Source organism: Somniosus microcephalus, chromosome 2, assembly GCF_052327205.1.
Source record: "Somniosus microcephalus isolate GS21.2 chromosome 2, FLI_Smic_1.0, whole genome shotgun sequence".
Lineage (NCBI taxonomy): Eukaryota > Metazoa > Chordata > Chondrichthyes > Squaliformes > Somniosidae > Somniosus > Somniosus microcephalus.
The window spans coordinates 10,635,068-10,654,023 of NC_140988.1; the positions used below are offsets into that span (position 1 = coordinate 10,635,068).

Here is an 18,956-nt window from a genome sequence, read left to right on the forward strand (position 1 = left end):
TGGCCCTCGAACGAGACACTGGGCTGGGCTTGCAGCTCCCTGACAAACGGTTAAGAGTGGCACTTGTTCTAATGGAATCTGAACCCCCATGGTTTACCCCGACAGGGCTGTTTCCTCTGCCTCTTCAAACCAGCACAGTTTGATTTAAAATGACGCAAAGCAAAAGGACAGCGGCTGACACGGATCACTGTGAATCGAGAAATTCTTTTATTTTAATGAAAGGCAGAGAGAGAGAGCAGCAAAGGAATGCATTATTAGCACGGGCTAACCATACGTCCCCGTTTTCTGGGGAGAGTCCCCGGATGAGGTACTGCGTCCCCCCGGGCAAACAATGCCCCCCCGGAAGAGTCTCTGGTTCAGGAAACTCGTCCCCGAATACACGGGGGTTCAAATCAGGAGCCATCTGTGACCCCCGAGCCGCCCTGCGGTCATTCAATAAAGTGGGCGAGGCTGTGCGGCGAGGCGGGTTCTGATCGGGATGTTCATCTCCTGTTTTCAACCAGTAGAAAGGATTACTCACTGAGGGACTTTAATTTATGCAGAGATTGCATTCTGTGGCCTCTCTCTGCCACCCCCCCCCCCGCCCCACAGCCCCACCGAATCCCCCGATAGTCTTGTGAAATTCAGCAAGAGAAATCGGCTCCAGAGACAAAATGTCCGAGCCGGGGGTGTCGGGGGGGGGGGGGGGCGGCGCCAGTAACCGGACTAATGAGCAGTGGCTGGAGCCGGGCCGTGTGGATGTCCCGGGGAGCCGGATCAGAGCGCGCTCCGCGGCCTCGGATGGTTTGGGTGAGCCGTGAGGAGAGGGCGGAGCCGGTGACTGAGGCCGGCAGAGGCTGCGAACAGTGGCCGCATTATTCGGGCGGAAAGCTCTGGCGCTGCTATTTGCAGCTTCAGTTTGCATCAAAATAACAAAAGATTTTGCCTCGCTACGCTGCGCAACCAACATTTTCCGCCCTGGCTACTTTGCTGTGCTCCCACTCTGTGTGTCTCTGGATTCGGTTTAGGAAAATATTGTCAGCCTATGTTAGCAAGAACGAATGATGGGGAAAGGGTTAACTTCTCTATCCTGGTCCAAAATGTGATGATCAAATGGACGGGAACTATTCCAAGTTACTGCAGTTTCCAATATGGAATATATTATTCATACTATTCCCTAACACAAACAATTGATTGTGGCAATCGGGAAACCGCTACTCAGATTCAATGCGAGGACTTGGCTACATTTATAAGATGTCAGCTTAAGAACAGCATATCTTTTGTTGGAATATTAGGAGACTGTAGATAACAAATATATTACAGCATCGGGATTTTTCTAAGAATAAGTCAGTGTGTTCAAGGAATTACGCAGATGTACTGCCTGTGTCCTCCAAACTGTACAACAGGCCATTAAACGCCTCATTAGTACAACAGATGTAGCGGTTAACAACCTCAGCACTGAGTGGAAGCAGGAAAATGGGGTTTCATTATCTCGTTAGATAGCCGTAAGAAGGCATTTTAAAAATCAAAATAGTCAGCGTCGGAACGAGTTCTTTAACTTACTGCGGGAAAGAACACGGGCAAAAGCCAACATTGCCTGAAAACAATGGCCCGGAATTTCCTGCAACGTCGTAATCGGCAAGTTACACCGAAATTTACGCCCGTCGTTACGCCGATCTCGCAGACGGCAATTTACGGCAACATTTCCCATGTGCCTAATGTGGCACTGTCGGAGCGTAAATATTAGTGCTAAGAAAACCAGCGTGATTTAAACGTAACAACAACTTGTATTTGTACAGCGCTTTTAACATAGTAAAAGGTCCCAAGGCGCTTCACAGGAGCGATTATCAAACAAAATTTGACATCGAGCCACATAAGGAGATATTAGGACAGGGCTTGGTCACAGAGCTAGGTTTTAAGGAGCGTCGCACCATCGCACCAATGCTCTTCTCGATCTTCCTTGCTGCAATGCTCCATCTCACCCTCAGTAAGCTCCCCACTGGAGTGGAGCTAATTTACAGAACAAACGGGAAACTGTTCAACCTCCGTCGCCTCCAGTCCAGATCCAAGGTCGTCCCATCCTCTGTCGTCGAATTACAGTATGCAGACGACGCTTGCGTCTGCGCTCACTCGAAGGTCGAACTCCAAACCATCGTCAACACCTTCACCGAAGCGTACGAGAGCATGGGCCTTACACTAAACATCCGTAAGACAAAGGTCCTCTACAAGCTGCCCCCGCCACACAATACTGCCCCCCCGATTATCAAAATCCACGACACGGCCTTGGACAATGTGTGGACCACTTTCCATACCTCGGGAGCCTACTGTCAACAAGTGCAGACGTCGACGACGAAGTCCAACACCACCCTCAGTGTGCCAGTGCAGCCTTCGGTCGCCCGAGGAAGAGAGTGTTTGAAGACCAGGACCTCAAACCCGGCACTAAGCTCATGGTCTACAGGGCAGCAGTGATACCTGCCCTGCTGTATGCCTCAGAGACATGGCCCATGTACAGCAGGCACCTCAAATCACTGGAGAGGTACCGCCAACGCTGCCTCTGCAAGATCCTGCAAATCCACTGGCAGGATAGGCGCACCAACGTCAGTGTTCTCGCTCAGGCCAACATCCCCAGCATCGAAGCTTTGACCACGCTCAATCAGCTCTGATGGACGGGTCACATTGTCCGCATGCCCGATACGAGACTCCCAAAACAAGTGCCCTACTCGGAGCTCCGGCACGGCAAGAGAGCCCCAGGTGGGCAGAGGAAACGCTTCAAGGACACCCTCAAAGCCTCCTTGAAAAAGTGTAACATCCCCACCGACACCTGGGAATCCCTGGCCCAAGAGTGCACAAAGTGGAGGAGAAGCATCCGGGAAGGCGCTGAACACCTCGAGTCTCTTCGCCGGGAGCAAGTGGAAGCCAAGCGCAGGCAGCGCAAGGAGCGCACATCAACCCAAGCACCCCACCCACCCGCCCCTTCAACCACCATCTGCCCCACCTGTGACAGAGACTGTAGGTCCCGCATTGGACTCATCAGTCACCTGCGAGCTCATTTTTAATGTGGAAGCAAGTCATCCTCGGTTCCGAAGGACTGCCTCAGAAGAAGGAGGAGTGTCTTGTGGGAGGGAAGAGAGGTAGAGAGGCGGAGAGGTTTAGGGAGGGAATTCCAGAGCTTGGGGCCCAGGCAGCTGAAGGCACGGCCGCCAATGGTGGAGCAATTAAAATGGGGGATGCTCTTTAAATCAGTCTCATACAATGGATTTCATCACTCGTGCAGAGAATCAGTGACCAGAGGTTTTGTTTGAATTGAATACGGATAGGTTTCTTCCACAAACGTACCATTCTAGTTAGAAGCAGGAAGGTCAAACTATAATAAAAACAGAAAATGCTGTTGAAACTCAGCAGGTCAGGCAGCATCTGTGAAGAGAGAAACAGAGTTAACGTTTCAGGTCGATGACCTTTCTGACCTGATCATCGACCTGAAACGTTAACTCTGTTTCTCTCTTCACAGATGCTGCCTGACCTGCTGAGTTTCTCCAGCATTTTCTGTTTTTATTTCAGATTTCCAGCATCTGCAGTATTTTCTTTTTGTAGGTCAAACTATACGCAGTTACGTCCTAAAAGTTAAGATATTGGAAGTGTGTGTCGCAGCACGACTTTCGCCTGGCGATCCTTTCTAATTCGCTCTGATCAAATGATTCTGTACCAGCTTGCTAAAACAAGTGCCACCCTTAACGTTAAAGGCCTCGTTTAAAAATATAATAACCCATTCATGCAATCTAATGACATAGCACAGTGCACAGAAATAGAAATACGGCATATTCTTCAGAATAACCTTAATACATTAAAATGCCGAAGTGGACAGTACGGCTTATTAAAGTGGCAATACCTTTTTGCAGACCAAAGTTTGCTGGCAGCCAACAATTTGTCACTGCATTAGCGTCACTAAGTCAAGACGTGCCACTAACTTGCATGCAAGCTGAAAGGATTACTTTCCAGTCTGCAAAGGAAAACCTATTGCAGTAATAAAATTGTATTTTTTTTTTAAAGCTTGCTAACATTCAAAAACGATTATAATGTCGACTGATTCCTGTCACTTTAAATTTCGAACCCAGAGAGACCATCAAAGCCTTTATAAGGACTGGAAACAACCTTTTTGTAGCTGGTTGGGTTTTGTAACCTCTGTCACATGACGAGGCTGGACAGCTTTCAGTAGAATGTCCACTCACAATCGCGCAGGACATGCAAGTGTCAAGTGCCGTGGGTTGTGAATGTGCCGGTTGTGGTCTCTTGGCTCCACATCTGACTAAAGAATCATTTACCGCTTAACTGCCCTTCAAGGGCGAGCCGTGCCTTAAGCCCTGGGAAACCATTACCATCAGCTTTAAACAAAAGCTTACCACAAGGGCCACGTTTTCAGATAATAAGGACACTTCAAAAGAAAACAGACCCGACATTGACGACGGAACATTTCCAAAGGTCATGAAGCAATATTGTAGTTTTTGGTAGCGAACACTGACCTGGTAATTCTTTTTCAAGTTTGGTTACCCTGCCCTTTGTGGGGCTAATATGTGTAAACAGAAATGACAAAAAAAACATGCAGTGATCTACATAAAACAAACACAATTACTTCACTAAAAAAAAATCACTAAATAATTCAACGCTCTCGTATCTTCTTCTGAGGCAGTCCCTCGGAACCGAGGATGACTTGCTTCCACATTAAAAATGAGTTCTCAGGTGACTGATGAGTCCAATGCGGGACCGACAGTCTCTGTCACAGGTGGGGCAGACGGTGGTTGAAGGGGCGGGTGGGCGGGGTGCTTGGGTTGACGTGCGCTCCTTGCGCTTGGCTTCCGCTTGCTCCCGGCGAAGAGACTCGAGGTGTTCGGCGCCTTCCCGGATGCTTCTCCTCCACTTTGTGCGGTCTTGGGCCAGGGATTCCCAGGTGTCGGTGGGGATGTTGCACATTTTCAAGGAGGCTTTGAGGGTGTCCTTGAAGTGTTGCCTCTGCCCACCTGGGGCTCTCTTGCCGTGTCGGAGCTCCGAGTAGAGCGCTTGTTTTGGGAGTCTCATATCGGGCATGTGGACAATGTGACCCATCCATCGGAGCCGATCGAGCGTGGTCAAAGCTTCGATGCTGGGGATGTTGGCCTGAGCGAGAACACTGACGTTGGTGCGCCTATCCTGCCAATTTATTGCCCATCCCTAATTACCCTCGAGAAGGTGGTGGTGAGCCACTTTCTTGAACCGCTGCAGTCCATGTGAAGTTACTCCCACAGTGCTGTTGGGGAGGGAGTTCCAGGATTTTGACCCAGCGACGATGAAGGATCGGCGATATACCTCTAAGTCAGGATGGTGTGTGACTTGGAGGGGAACTTGGAGGTGGTGGTGTTCCCATGCACCTGCTGCCCTTGTCATTCTAGGTGGTAGAGGTTGCGGGTTTGGAAGGTGCTGTTGAAGAAGCCTTGGCGAGTTGCTGCAGCGCATCTTGTAGATGGTACACACTGCAGCCACAGTGTGCCAGTGGTGGAGGGAGTGAATGTTTAAGGTGGTGGATGGGGTGCCGAGCAAGCGGGCTGCTTTGTCCTGGATGGTGTTGCTTGAGTGTTGTTGGAGCTGCATTCATCCAGGCAAGTGGAGAGTATTCCATCACACTCCTGACTTGTGCCTTGTAGATGGTGGAAAGGCTCTGGGGAGTCAGGAGGTGAGACACTCGCCACAGAATACCCAGCCTCTGATCTGCTCTTGCAGCCACAGTATTTTTTGATGCTGTTCTTTGAAGTCCTCCTAACAACAGTCTGAGGCATTCACACAGCCTGACAGTGTCTGAAGGATTTCAGTCCTACTTATAGCATTCAGTGTAAAATCTTACATAAAACTTATTGATGCAGCTGTCAGGAGAGCAGACTGGTAAGTAGATCACCCTTCTAGTTACATCATTGATTTATTTTTTAATTTGATCAGAACTCATACAAAACTAGAGGCTGCTCCTGAATGTTTTCTTTATATAAAAGTTGAATCAGGCAAGAATTTGCCCGAAAACTGAATGTTCGTTTTGTCATAATTTGCACAACTGCTTATTGTGCTGAGCTGATTTAGGATGATGTCCGCTGAGAATGGCTCCAAAAATTTTGGGTCCACGTTTACGCCCATTCTGAACAAGCGTAAATGCCGGAAATTTGCGTTGTGGCATGGGTGGGGAGGAGGGGTTGGTGCGATGTTAATGAGTGGCAGAGGGTGTAGGTTTTGAAAAACTGGTCCGAAAGAAAAACCGAGGAAATTCGGGCGAAACTTGCGCCGGTAAATCAACATTACGCCGCGATTGCACTGTTTTTTTTGGCACAAAATTCCTGGCCGGTAAGTTTTTTATTCCTTCAAGCTAAAAGGGCTCCCTTCAAAATTGGCATCACTACCAATGATCCATAGAATTATAGAAGTTTACGGCACAGAAGGAGGCCATTCGGCCCATCCCTATAATTTTCTTTTGGGCTGCACGGCCCGTTCATATTTCCGTGCGTACGCGTTTTTTTTCCATTTAAAAGCCGGTGAGCCGGCTGCGCGGGAGCTCTAGAGCGCTGCGCGGCCGCGCAGTTTAACGGGAGCGCTGATCACTCCCGACCCAGTGCCACTCAGGCGCAGAACCCACGCCGCAACGGTGCAGCCGCCAGTGATCTTCTGAGGCGGGGCTCAAGGATATCCTCGGAGCAGATTAGAGGGAGCTTTACTTCCGGCATCTCACCCGCACCGTGCCCAAACTCGAGGCCCTCGACTCCGATACTGCCCACTTAAAACGTTCCGCTTCCTTACCTCCCCTCTTTGATAAAGGCAACAAAAAAAAAGCCCAATGGTGACCTCAGAAGATCACCCGCGGCTGCACCATTGTGGAGTGAGCTCTGCGCCTGAGTTGCACTGGGCCGGCGGTGCTGCCAATGAAAACAGCTCCTTGGAAAAAAAAATACATTATTATTGGAAACAGGTTAAATTGCTGTTTCATGCAAATGTCCTGAATATTTGGCAGGACGGCAGAACGGTATGAATGCTAATAGAATCCAGAGAGGAGGGGCGTGAACTTGTGCATGTATATTTAATTGTCTGCTAACTGTTTTTACAAAGAAGTCTAACAGTTTATACAAGATCATCAATCGACACCTTGTACGTGCCAGGATTAAACAAACCGTGCTGACTTCAGCCACCTAATGGCTCACCTGCAAATGGCCAATTCCTTTCGTGCATGACCAAGATGGCCTTTCTTCATTTAATATTAACTGTAAAAGCTTCATCTTTTTTATATTACTTACTTACATTTTGTTGGCTTTCGCTGTTAAATATTAGCCAGAATACGAATATCCGTAGTACTTATACACAAAGGTTAATGGGTTGAGATTTTTTCCCATTGGATTATGCACCACAAAGGTGCATCAAGTTAAATCAAGTGTCAGCAGTGGCTCGGTGGGCAGCACCCTCGCCTGAGTCAGAAGGTTGTGGGTTCAAGTCCTGCTCCAGAGACTTGAGCACAAAAATCTAGGCTGACACTCCCAGTGCAGTGCTGAGGGAGTGCTGCACTTGTCGGAGGTGCCGTCTTTCGGATGAGATGTTAAATCGAGGCCCCGTCTGCTCTCTCAGGTGGGCGTAAAAGATCCCACGGCACTATTTTGAAGAAGAGCAGGGGAGTTCTCCCCGGTGTCCTGGGGCCAATACTTATCCCTCAATCAACATCACTAAAAACAGATTATCTGGCCATTATCACATTGCCGTTTGTGGGAGCTTGCTGTGCGCAAATTGGCTGCCGCGTTTCCTACATTACAACAGTGACTATACTTAAAAAAAAAAGTACTTCATTGGCTGTAAAGTGCTTTGGGACGTCCGGTGGTTGTGAAAGGCGCTATATGATTGCAAGAATTACCTTTTTTTAAATAGTTGTTTGATATTCAAGACACTCGGTATTTTAAGTCACTGATTAAAAAAAAAGGAGCAAGTGTGTTGAAAAATAGTTTCCAGAGTCTAGAATGTACTTGGAAACGGTCACATCCTTAAAAGGAATCCGCTAAATCAGGGGAGATGCAGGAAACTCTTTTTTATCCGGCACCGATAGGACCGGCGTGGTGCCGGTTGATCAAAAAGTCCGGATTACAGAGAGGTATATTTCTTATATAGATATATTTCTTAAGGCTAAAGGGATCAAGGGATATGGGGAGAAGGCAGGGACAGGGTACTGAATTTGGATGATCAGCCATGATCTCATTGAATGGTGGAGCAGGCTCGAGGGGCCGAATGGCCTACTCCTCCTATCTTCTATGTTTCTATATATACTTACTAAGGTACGAGAGCCCCGTACACGGCACTTGTGCAGGAGCCCCGGTTACACGGCCACAGATCCAGGCGTCCCTGTTGCATGGCAACAGGTGCAGGAACCCCGGTTACACGGCCGCTAATATGAAGTAAAACTTACCCGAACCTACTCCTGAATTTTGCCGGTTATGAGAGATTTCCGGTTATTTAGGTGCCGGTAAAAAGAGAGTTTCCTGTACTAAACTGGGAAAGCGTTCTGAACATTTATGAAATATTGATGAATTTAAGCAGGTAGCAAATAATCATTGGAGTCAGCTGTGGCTCAGTGGGTAGCACTCGCGCCTCCGAGTGAGAAGGTCAAGTGTTCAAGCCCCACGACTTGAGCACGTAATCTACACTGACACTCCATCCACGCTGACCCATCTGCTTTTGCCATTTACAGGTCCTCAAGATTCAGCTTTTGTTTCTTAACTTGTCCCATTGCCATCTCCCTTTTGCCTCACACCCTATCCTTCTGTTCTTTCCTCCCCCACGCTGCCTCTGTACTCGCTTAAAACCTGTTACATCTGTTAAGCGTTTCCAGATCTGATGAAAGGTCATCTGTTTTTCTCTCTCCACAGATGCTGTCTGACCTGCTGAGTATTTCCAGCATTTTCTGTTTCTATTTCAGATTTCCAGCATCTTGCCTCTGATACTCCCAGTATTGGGTGTCCGGGAAAGGCGGCACCATCCGACAGTGCAGCGCTCCCTCGGTGCTGCAGCGGGAGCGTCCGCCTGGATTATGTGCTCAAGCCTCTGGCGTGCGGCTTAAAGCCATGACCCTCTGACCCAGAGGCGAGGGTGCTACCCACTGGGCAAGGCTGACAGCAAAATGTAATTTCAGTATAGGACTCAATTAGCAGCGTGGCATAAATACAGTGTAAAAGGAACATCTTGTAGCAGGGTCAAGTGGAGAGCAGCGTTGCTCCTTTCACCCCTCAACAGGTGCAAGGCCATATACAAACAGGAGATAAAGTTAGACACTTGGGCCAGTATCCAAAGGTAACAGCAGATATCCATATCTGCAACAACCAGAGTGTTGAAGTAAACTGTGCGTTAAAAGTTTTTTTGCAGTGGAATGCATTCCTTTCAAAGAAACCTTTTTTGGAGAAAACTTGCATTTATATAGCGCCTTTGACGTAGTAAAACATCCCAAGGCGCTGCACAGGAGAACGTCACCGCCATCTTTAATGCTCCTGAGCTGGATTCAGACGTACGGATTTCAAACCAAGAAACGTCCAGTGGCGTTTCCCCCCATTTCATGCCGTTTTAAATACCACACGCACCTCACGCTGGTAAGAATTCCAACAAATGTTCTACCGTTCAAACCATCTAGGACTGAACTGGTGTGTGCTGCAAAAAAAGTAGTCTGCGCGTGAATCCACTGCTATGTGCAGGCAGCAAGTAGTGTGGCAAAGTAACGGTAAACAGCAACCTCACTTGCAAGGCATTCCCACAGACTCCACCGCAGATTTTCCCAGCATGACCCGGAAGGGGTACGTCGACATTTTTTGCCATGCTTGCTGACATGAATCAGTCATTCATGAAAGAAAGACTTATGAAATAATACTGAGCGGCCTGCGGGTGGCGCTGTCCAAGGAGAGTATAAATACTCGGGCACGGGCCCAGCTTGCGCAGGACATTCTTAACAGGAACTAGTGCAGGACACAACTAGACCTCCATGTTGTAAAACAGTTGATTAAAGCTTTGTTTAACGCTTAGACCAGGTGCCTAGTAGTTTTCTTATGTCACTTGCTTCCTTATAATGAGCAGCACAATGCCAAGTCACTCTGGAGATACCGTCCAATCCTCCTCGCACTAGATAACATCCAATCTCTAATAGTCTAGACGCACAACGAGAATCCTAGACAAAACAATAACTAAAAGAAAAATAACCGGCTTTCAAAAAAAGTATCTACAACGGGGTGAGGTAAGTGCCTTAAAACAATTGGCTGCTTTTTATAGCCGACGGAAAAAATTTGTTAAAATGCAGACGGACGAGGACAGGGTGACTCATCTATCACCTTAACGTCGGCCGGCTCCTTTAAGGCTTCAGAAGAGAGAAAACCCGAGACAACATAGACAAGGTCACAAGAAGAATTTGCACTTCCCCCCCCACCCCCCACCTTCTCCCACACATCTGTGTGAAGCACGACGCAAAATCCCGAAACAAAACCTTTAATTAGAGAGCTGGGCTCCTCACGCTGAAACACAAAATCATTTTTAAAGAACTCCGCTTTGAACATTAGTCAGAAAAGGGCTTTTGTGGGTTTTTAAAAAAAATTCACTGAAGGAAACTCTCGCAGTTCCTCAAATAAAATTGATCATTTTCTTGTATTAAAATAAAATACATTTTGAACTAAATGAAGTGTTGAAATAGAAAAAAAAACCGTCTAAAACTATTTTACTGGTAGGCTCAAAAGTAATATATGGAGTTCCTTATACTTTGATCCTCTCCTCCTTCCCCGCCCCCTCCTCAAGGCTTGCTGTTATCTTCCGACAGAGTTTACAGTCGAATTCAATCCCTGAAGCAGGCTGCTATGGAAACTCGGCAGCTGAAGGAACAGTTAACTGCAGCAGATACCCTCTAGCTTCCTGGGCCTGAGGTTCTGTGAAGCACTTCCCTCCACTGTGGGATCTTCCCTTCCCCCCCCGCAACCCACCCCGTTCTTTGACTAACGGAACAGACATGTGACCGGTTACTTGGCTTTTCGTGACGGTGCCAGTGAATGGATGGGAACTATTCAAAAATGTCACTTTGCCTTTCTGCTTGGGGGGGGTGGGGGGGGGGGGGGGGGGTGGCGGGGGCCGAGTGGTTAAACAAGAGTACACTGTCTCCACATTCCACCACCCCCCAATCAGAGAGTTCTGCTGAGATCATGCACTCATGGTGTGAAGAATCACTTTGCACAGCATGTTAGTGCACTAGTGTGCTGCTTCATCATGTGGGAATACCGGTTAATTTTTACACAGTACGGGCCAGCGACTCAAATGATCATTACCATCATGCACAGATGTCGCCATATACACCCAGATTTATAATCTGGCATCCTGATTATATAGCGTACGCCGCAAAATAAAAACGGCACTTAATTCAGCCAAAAATCTGCATCTCGACGTAGAATCCATTGCAAACTGCTTGCAGCTTAAGTTCTCACTCGCATCATTCTAGATTTTCTTGAAACTGACTGCGATATTATCGTATAGCCCGTAGTGCATCACTCAGCAAGGCACTTCATTATTATGTAGCGTAATGTCTTGTACAGTAAGGTGTTACTGCAATGTGGAAAAAATATATATACTGGTCCAAATCGCACAAGTCACTATCAGATGGAACCAGAGACCACACCACATCAGAAACCAATACAATCAGTATCTTACAAGACACTTGAACCCGATGCTGATGGCCCCTTTATTGTATCCCAGGTATTATTTTAAAACTGCATGTGCCAGATTCCAGCGTAACACCAGTTCATTTTACAAGCAGAAGTTCTACTGTTGCTGGTAGAAGGCGGGTAGGGATGAGACTGATACGCCTCTGGGATTTTTGCTCGCAACTTGCATGTCAGTCCTCTGTTACACCTTGACTATGACTATGTACAGCATTCATTCAAAAAAGGGGAAATGGAAATAATATTCAGCGCCAGAATAAAATGAACAATTATTTTGCAAGATTTACCAAACGCTCCCTTTTTTTTGGCGGCGGTCCGTTTTTTTCCTGTGGTGTTGGGCGAAGGTGCAAAAACACCGGTGCGGGCTAAGTGATCAGAACAGGTGTCCGTCCGGTGGAAAAGCATTTCTTAGACTGATTAAATTAACCGTAAAAATGAAATAGTCATGATAACGGAGCGTGCAAGCTCCCTTGGCCGCGAAAATGCGCGCGCTGGTTCCGAAATCGCAGAATGAACAAAAAGCCAAACGGCAACGTTTTGAATCGCTGTCTCAACAAACACGCGAATAGTGATTTTTATTTAAAGTTACATTCAGCAACTAAACAGATGCGCACGCCACCTCTATACTGCGCGTTATTTTGTGCCATTTAAAAAAAAAACAAGCTTAATTTATCTGGAAATTTGCCCGTCACCAGCCACTGTAGCTTGACCACTGAAGTCTGGCTGCCCTCTTAACTGCTGCGTCTCCTTACCTTCGGTCCGCAGGGATAACACTATCATCAAGGAGACGGGAATCTGCCAACTTGGGTCTGCAAGCCAAACCATCACCTTGGAGCTCGGATGCCCTGGGTAGAGATTTCTTCCTGCCTTCCTTATCTTGTTGCAGTATTGCAGCTCAGTTAATTAAACCAGCTCCTCCGGGCAAACTCTGTGACAAGCCTGTGGTTGGGAATGTGAAAGACAAGACTGTTACAAACTGGCTCTAGTCACCAGAGAGAACTCTGTTGGACACCTTAGGGTGAGGACAGCGGAAAGGGCTGTTAGGATCTGAAGCAGGAGTGGATTATGCCAACAGGAACACGGACTGCTCCAGTTTAGGTTTTTTTTGGATGAAACCATCCCCAGATGACAGATTACGAGTTTTGACCTGTGTGGTACAGAGGGGTTTGAGCAAAATCCAATTCAGTGAGGTGTTCTGCGACTGTCAACAGCAAGAAGAACAAAAGTCCACAGGCAGTTAAGTTCCCACTCCATTCCAGTACTGCAAAAAAGAAGTCCAGGTCGCTGGTCGTGTCGTGCTCAGAGTGGAGCCTGTGCGAACCCCCTACTGGAAAAGACTATCACTTTGTTACAAATAAACAATCCCTGGTCTCTGATTAGCCCATCGAAGATTCAGAGCACGTTTTCCCTGAGCTTTCAAAACGCTGCCAAGTTGATGTTCAGGGGAAAAAAAAGCAAACAAAAATGGGATAAGGAGGGAGGGAAGAGAGGAGGAAAGGAGGGAGAGAAAGGGAGGGGGAGGAAGGGGAGGGAAGGGAAGGAGAGAGGAAGGAGAGAGTGGGTACGAAGGAAGGGGGGAAGGAGAGAGGGAGGGAGGGAAGGAGAGAGGGAGGAAAGGAGATAGGGAAGGAGAGAGGGAGGGGAGAGGAAGGGAGGGAAGGAGAGAGGGAGGAAAGGAGATAGAGGAGAGAGGGAGGGAGGGAAGGAGAGAGGGAGGGATGGGAAGGGGAGAGGTAAGGAAAGAGGGAGGAGGGAGGGAGGAAAGGATAGGGAAGGAGAGAGGGAGGGGAGAGTGGGTACGAAGGAAGGGGTGGGGAGGAGAGAGGGAGGGAGGGAGGAAAGGAGATAGGGAAGGAGGGAGGGGAGAGGAAGGGAAGTAAGGAGAGAGGGCGGAAAGGAGATAGGGAAGGAGAGGGGAGGGAGGGACAGAGCAGGAGGGAGGGAAGGCGAGAGGGAGGGAAGGCGAGAGGGAGGGAGGGAAGGAGGGAGGGAAGAGGAGAGGAAGGGAGGGAGGGAAGGAGAGGGATGGACATGGAGGGAGGGGAGGGTGGCAGGAGAGGGAAGGGGAGAGGGAGGGAGGGAAGGAGAGAGGGAGGGAGGGAAAGAGAGAGGGAGGGAGGGAAGGAGAGAGGGAGGAAAGGAAGGAGAGAGGGAGGGAAGGAGAGCGGAGGGGAGAGGAAGGGAGGGAAGGAGAGAGGGAGGAGAGAGAGAGTGAGGGAGGGATGGAGAGGGAGGGATGGAGAAGGAGGGAGGGAAGGAAAGAGGGAGGGAGGGAAGGAGAAAAGGAGGGAGGGGGAGAGGGGAGGGAAGGAAAGGGAGAAGGAGGGGGAAGAAGGAAGGAAGGAGAGAAAGGGAGGGAGGGAAGAGAGAAATTCCATGACTTGCCTGCAGCACCCGGACAAATGATGTGCTTTCTCACTGGAGCTTCTCGCTGTGCAGGGCTGGCTGTCACCGCTGATTTGCTCTCAGGCACGGATTACATGTGATAAGGTCTGACCTTATTTAAGTATTCACACATTAAGGCCCCTCATAGTGAGCAGCTGAACACAAAAAGCCCCTCAGATGTTCAGGCCATCAATCAGCTACACAGCATGTCGCCTGCCAAACCCTGCCATTAAACTCGCGCGGGGGGGGGGGGGGGGGGGGGAAAGAGAAAGGGGCGGTTTTCAGTCTGAGGCAGACTTAATAAAGTCTAAAAAAAAACTGGCCACCATCCCTCAAAACCCATTGTCTTCTATCTCTTTCAAAAACACTCGCTGCTAATAGCAGTTATATGGGGAGATATTTCTTTCCATCCATTGTCCACGCAAGTTTCCCTTTAAAGTTTAAATTCCTACAACTGTGGGTGCTTTGGGGTTTTTTCTTATTGTTAAATAAAAATAAACCTGAAGTAACAGTTCGCCCATAATCTTGTTAAATCCTTTTTCGTTTTGTTTTTAACCCCCCCCGCCCAGCCCCTTGGTTTCATGCCGGCTTTCTTCACCGGAACAGAAGCAGCTTAGGCCGCCTGTTTAAACAATTCCTTAGGCCGCTGCACAAAAGAAAGTTAAAACAAACACGATTTGGGGTAAAGCAAACCGCGGCAATGAGTGACAGAGTGCAGAGAAAACACAGCCCAGCTGAAAGTGCTAACTTTAAACAAACAAGAGAGAGGGAGGTGTGTGTGTGTGTGTGTGTGTGTGTGTCCTTTTAAACAGGAGATTCCCTCAGGTAAAACGAGCACATCCCTGTCTCTCTACACTTTCCCAATTGCAGTTGAAGGCAAGTTGTGCCATATACTTACATCTGTCTTGCTGAAATTCTTATTGGACTTCTTAACTTGCAACGGTAACAGATTTGGGGATGCGACTAAAGGCGTGTACCCCTTTAAGACCATCTATACCACATGGAATTACACAGAACGCACAGCGCAGAAACAGGCCCTTTGGCCCAACAGGTCTGTGCCGGTGTTTATGCTCCACACCAGCCTCCTCCCACCCTACTTCATCTCAGCCTAGCAACATATTACAGTACTGTACTTCTATTCCTTCCTCCCTCGTGCACTTAACCAGCTTCCCCTCCACAAAGTACTTTTTGAAGTGTAGTCACTGTTCTTACATTACATCAGTGACTACACTCCAAGAAGCACTTCACTAGCTGTAAAGCGCTTTGGGACGTCCCGAGGTCGTGAAAGGCGCTGTAAAATAGTGCGAGTCTTTCTTTTTTTAAATGCATTGATACCGATAATAATTCTAGATAATTTATTCTGGCTGACTTCTGCCATCCTACACAGAAATTCAATTGTGACTCGCCCCCATGGTTCAGCCCCCTTTTAATTCAGCGAGCGATTGAGCTGTGCAGGCCCAGGTTCGATTCCTGCTCTGTGCTGAGGTAGCTTATCTGAACCAGCCTTTTTGGAATTGGCCTCAGAGCCTTGGGTTTGTTAGTTAGTTGGGGAGGGAGGGAGGGAGGGAGGGAGGGAGGGGGGAAATCAGTCAATGTTCCTGCTCCTGACGGGCAGCCAATGAAGCACAGCCTTGGACAAGGACTCAAATGGGCAAGATGATTAAATAACCTAGTGACCCTCACCGACTTGCTTAAGCGTCAAGAATGGACACTTGTGGGAACGGATCCTGGAAAGTAGTCACGGTTTCAGAAGCAGCGGGGGAGAAAATTGGTGGGGGGAAAAAGTGGGAGGGCTAAAAAAAATAAAGATCCATCATGTCTTGATCTTCTTGCTTGTGTTTGTACATCTGTAACTCTGTGACAGTGTAAGCTTGAAACTCTGAAAGGTGGCAGTGCCTTCAGCTGCCGAGGCCCTAAGCTCTGGAATTCCCTCCCTAAACCTCTCTGCCTCGCTACACCCTCTCTCTCCTCCTTTAAGACACTCCTTAAAACCTACATGGCCTGCTCCTGTTCCTATTTCTTACGTTCTTATCTTTCACACAGCATCACACTGCTAAGAATACGCAAAGTTCCGCAAATATTTCAGCGAGACTGCACGGAAAAATGGATTGAAGAATGGGAATGATCCAAATTCCCCAGCAAGCTATCCCCGTCCAGATGTGAGATGAGAAAATCATCACTTATCTGTTTTATGGGGAGCGGGCAGGAAAGTGGAGTTGAGGCCAAAATCGGATTAGCCACGATCTCATTCAATGGCGGAGGAGGCTCGAGGGGCCGAATGGCCGACTCCTGCTCCTATTGCTTATGTTCTACCTCTTTGGCCAAGCTTTTGGTCACCTGCCCTAATATCTCCTCATGTAGCTCGGTGTCAATTTTTTTGGATAACGCTCCTGTGAAGCGCCTTGTGACAGTTTTACTACGTTAAATGCGCTATATAAATATATAAGTTGTTGCTGATGCCATCTGTTATCTTTCACACAGCATCACACTGCTAAGGATACACAAAGTTCCACAAATATTTCAGTGAGGCTGCACGGAAGAATGGACTGAAGAATGGGAATGACCCAAATTCCCCAGCAAGCTATCCCCATCCAGATGCGAGTTATCCACTTCGGTAGGAAAAACAGAGTATTATTTAAATGGTGATAGATTGGGAAATGTTGATGTACAAAGGGACCTGGGTGTCCTTGTACACCAGTCACTGAAAGCAAACATGCAGGTGCAGCAAGCAGTTAGGAAGGCAAATGGTATGTTGGCCTTCATTGTAAGAGGATTTGAGTACAGGAGCAAGGATGTCTTACTTCAGTTATACATGGCCTTGGAGTACTGTGTGCAGTTTTGGTCTCCTTACCTAAGAACGGATATACTTGCCATAGAGGGAGTTTAGAGTTTAGAGTTCACTACAGTTTAGGAGAATGAGAGGGGATCTCATCGAAACGTATAAAATTCTGACAGGGCTAGACAGACTGGATGCAGGGAGGATGTTACCCCTGGCTGGGGGGTCTAGAATGAGGGGTCACAGTCTCAGGATACAGGGTAGGACATTTAGGACAGAGATGAGGAGAAATTTCTTCACTCAGAGGGTGGTGAACCTGTGGAACTCTCTACCACAGAAGGCTGTGGTGGCCAATTCACTGAATATATTTAAGAAGGAGATAGATTTCTAGACACAAAAGGCATCAAGGGGTATGGGGAGAGAGCGAGAATATGGTATTGAGATAGAGGATCAGCCATGATCATACTGAATGGCGGAGCAGGCTCGAAGGGCCGAATGGCCGACTCCTGCTCCTATGTTTTTATGATAAAATCATCACTTATCTATTTTATGGGTGGGTGGTCTGGGAAGAAAACTGCTGCCTTTTATTTCGTAGAGAGCGAAGTCAATAGAAACGTTACGACGAGGATATGCTTCCTCGCACATCATTTAGACTTTAAAGAGCTCCGATCATTAAAACAGTTCAAAAAAACAGCGAGTGTGGAAAACGAAAAGTCTCGTTGTGGGGAGAGGCTGATGAGTGCCGCTCAGATGGTACAGCATTGATCTTAGGACATGGCTGATAGCTTAACTCTTTATTCATGCAGGATAGCACTAACCTACATTTCCGCCCTGTGTTTTTTTTGTTCAAATATAATGGCCCAGTAATTCGGGTCCCAACGCGTGAGTAAGCACCGTGTACTCACGCGTGGGCCCGATGGAAGTGTCGGTTTTCAGCATGCACAGCGCATGCGTGGAAAACCGGCATTTCCTTTCCTCTGAACCAAGGGGTTCAGAGGTGGAACGCGTGCGCGCAGGAGTCTGCACGTGCGCGCTGAAATTCCTTTTTTTTTTACAGGGTCGCCCCGTGCGATAAGGCCTCCAGTTTTTACGCGAGAAAAAAGCAGACGTAAGTACTTAGTTTTAAAAGGTAAGTTGTCTATTAATTAAAGTTAGAACATTTTTTCCACAGGTTTATTATTTTTTAAGATTTTTCAGTGAGGTAAGTGTATTTTTAGACCCGATTTTTAAAAAAATTATTTTTTTCAAAAATTTGAATAATTGTTTAAATTGGTTTTTTACAGTTATTAATAGTTCATTTAATTAGTGGGATTTTTAAAAACTTTTATTTGATGTTTAAGTCCTGTTTTGGGCGCCCGGAGTTTTCATGAGTTTGACAGTTCTTACTATCAAACTCATGAATGAACTTTTGCAACCTCCGATTGGTTGCCCAGTGCTCACGTGATCCCAGCCGGCTCATCGAACTAACTACGCCGCTGGATCACGCAAGCACAGCGCGCCGGGAGCTGAGCCGGGCCACTGACAGGAAATCCACGCAGGGCCAGGCTTCAACTGTCGGCGCGCTATGTAAGTGTAGGTCGGGGGCTTGCACCCGCGGGAAGCCCCCGACACCAATTTCTGGGCCAATAATGTCAGTACGAGGTGAATTAAACAGAGGCATCTAAATGACAGTCTTAACAAAATAAAGACAGTGCAGCTTGCAATAAGGTATTTTTCAAAAACAACTGCCAATTCGCACTAACTATGTGATGGTGATGCGACTGTTGTTGAACATCCTCATGGAGCAACTCAGAAGGCACAGAGCATCAGTGTTAGCATCAGTGGACACTTCCTGCCTGAAAATGTACCGACATTGATGAAAACTATTTGGCTAGATTTCAAAGTATAAATAAACATATAATTTATTTTTTAAAGATCAGGTATCTGTGCATACTTCCATTATAAATCCCAATGTCCACAGTTATAATGGAAATTGCCTATGTAAACTTGTCACACTGTAATTATAACTTCCGACCAGTGGTGGTGCTGCGGTGCCGCAGTTTTTGCAGCTGCCAGCTCCGCCACCTGTACTACAGCGTAATCCCTAAGCTCCAACCAAC

At 47.6% G+C, this 18,956-nt stretch overlaps 1 protein-coding gene across 4 annotated transcripts in view; it reads right to left on the minus strand.

Moving 5' to 3' along the window:
• The window catches only part of bmpr1ba (bone morphogenetic protein receptor, type IBa), a 561,149-nt gene that overhangs the window by 143,424 nt on the left and 398,769 nt on the right, over positions 1-18,956 (minus strand). For all 4 annotated transcript variants that reach the window (XM_086006493.1, XM_086006489.1, XM_086006502.1 and 1 more), the window contains one exon: positions 12,449-12,635. In XM_086006493.1, coding sequence (XP_085862619.1) covers positions 12,449-12,521 — 73 coding nt within the window. In that variant the 5' untranslated portion in view covers positions 12,522-12,635. The remainder of the gene's footprint in view (positions 1-12,448; positions 12,636-18,956) is intronic.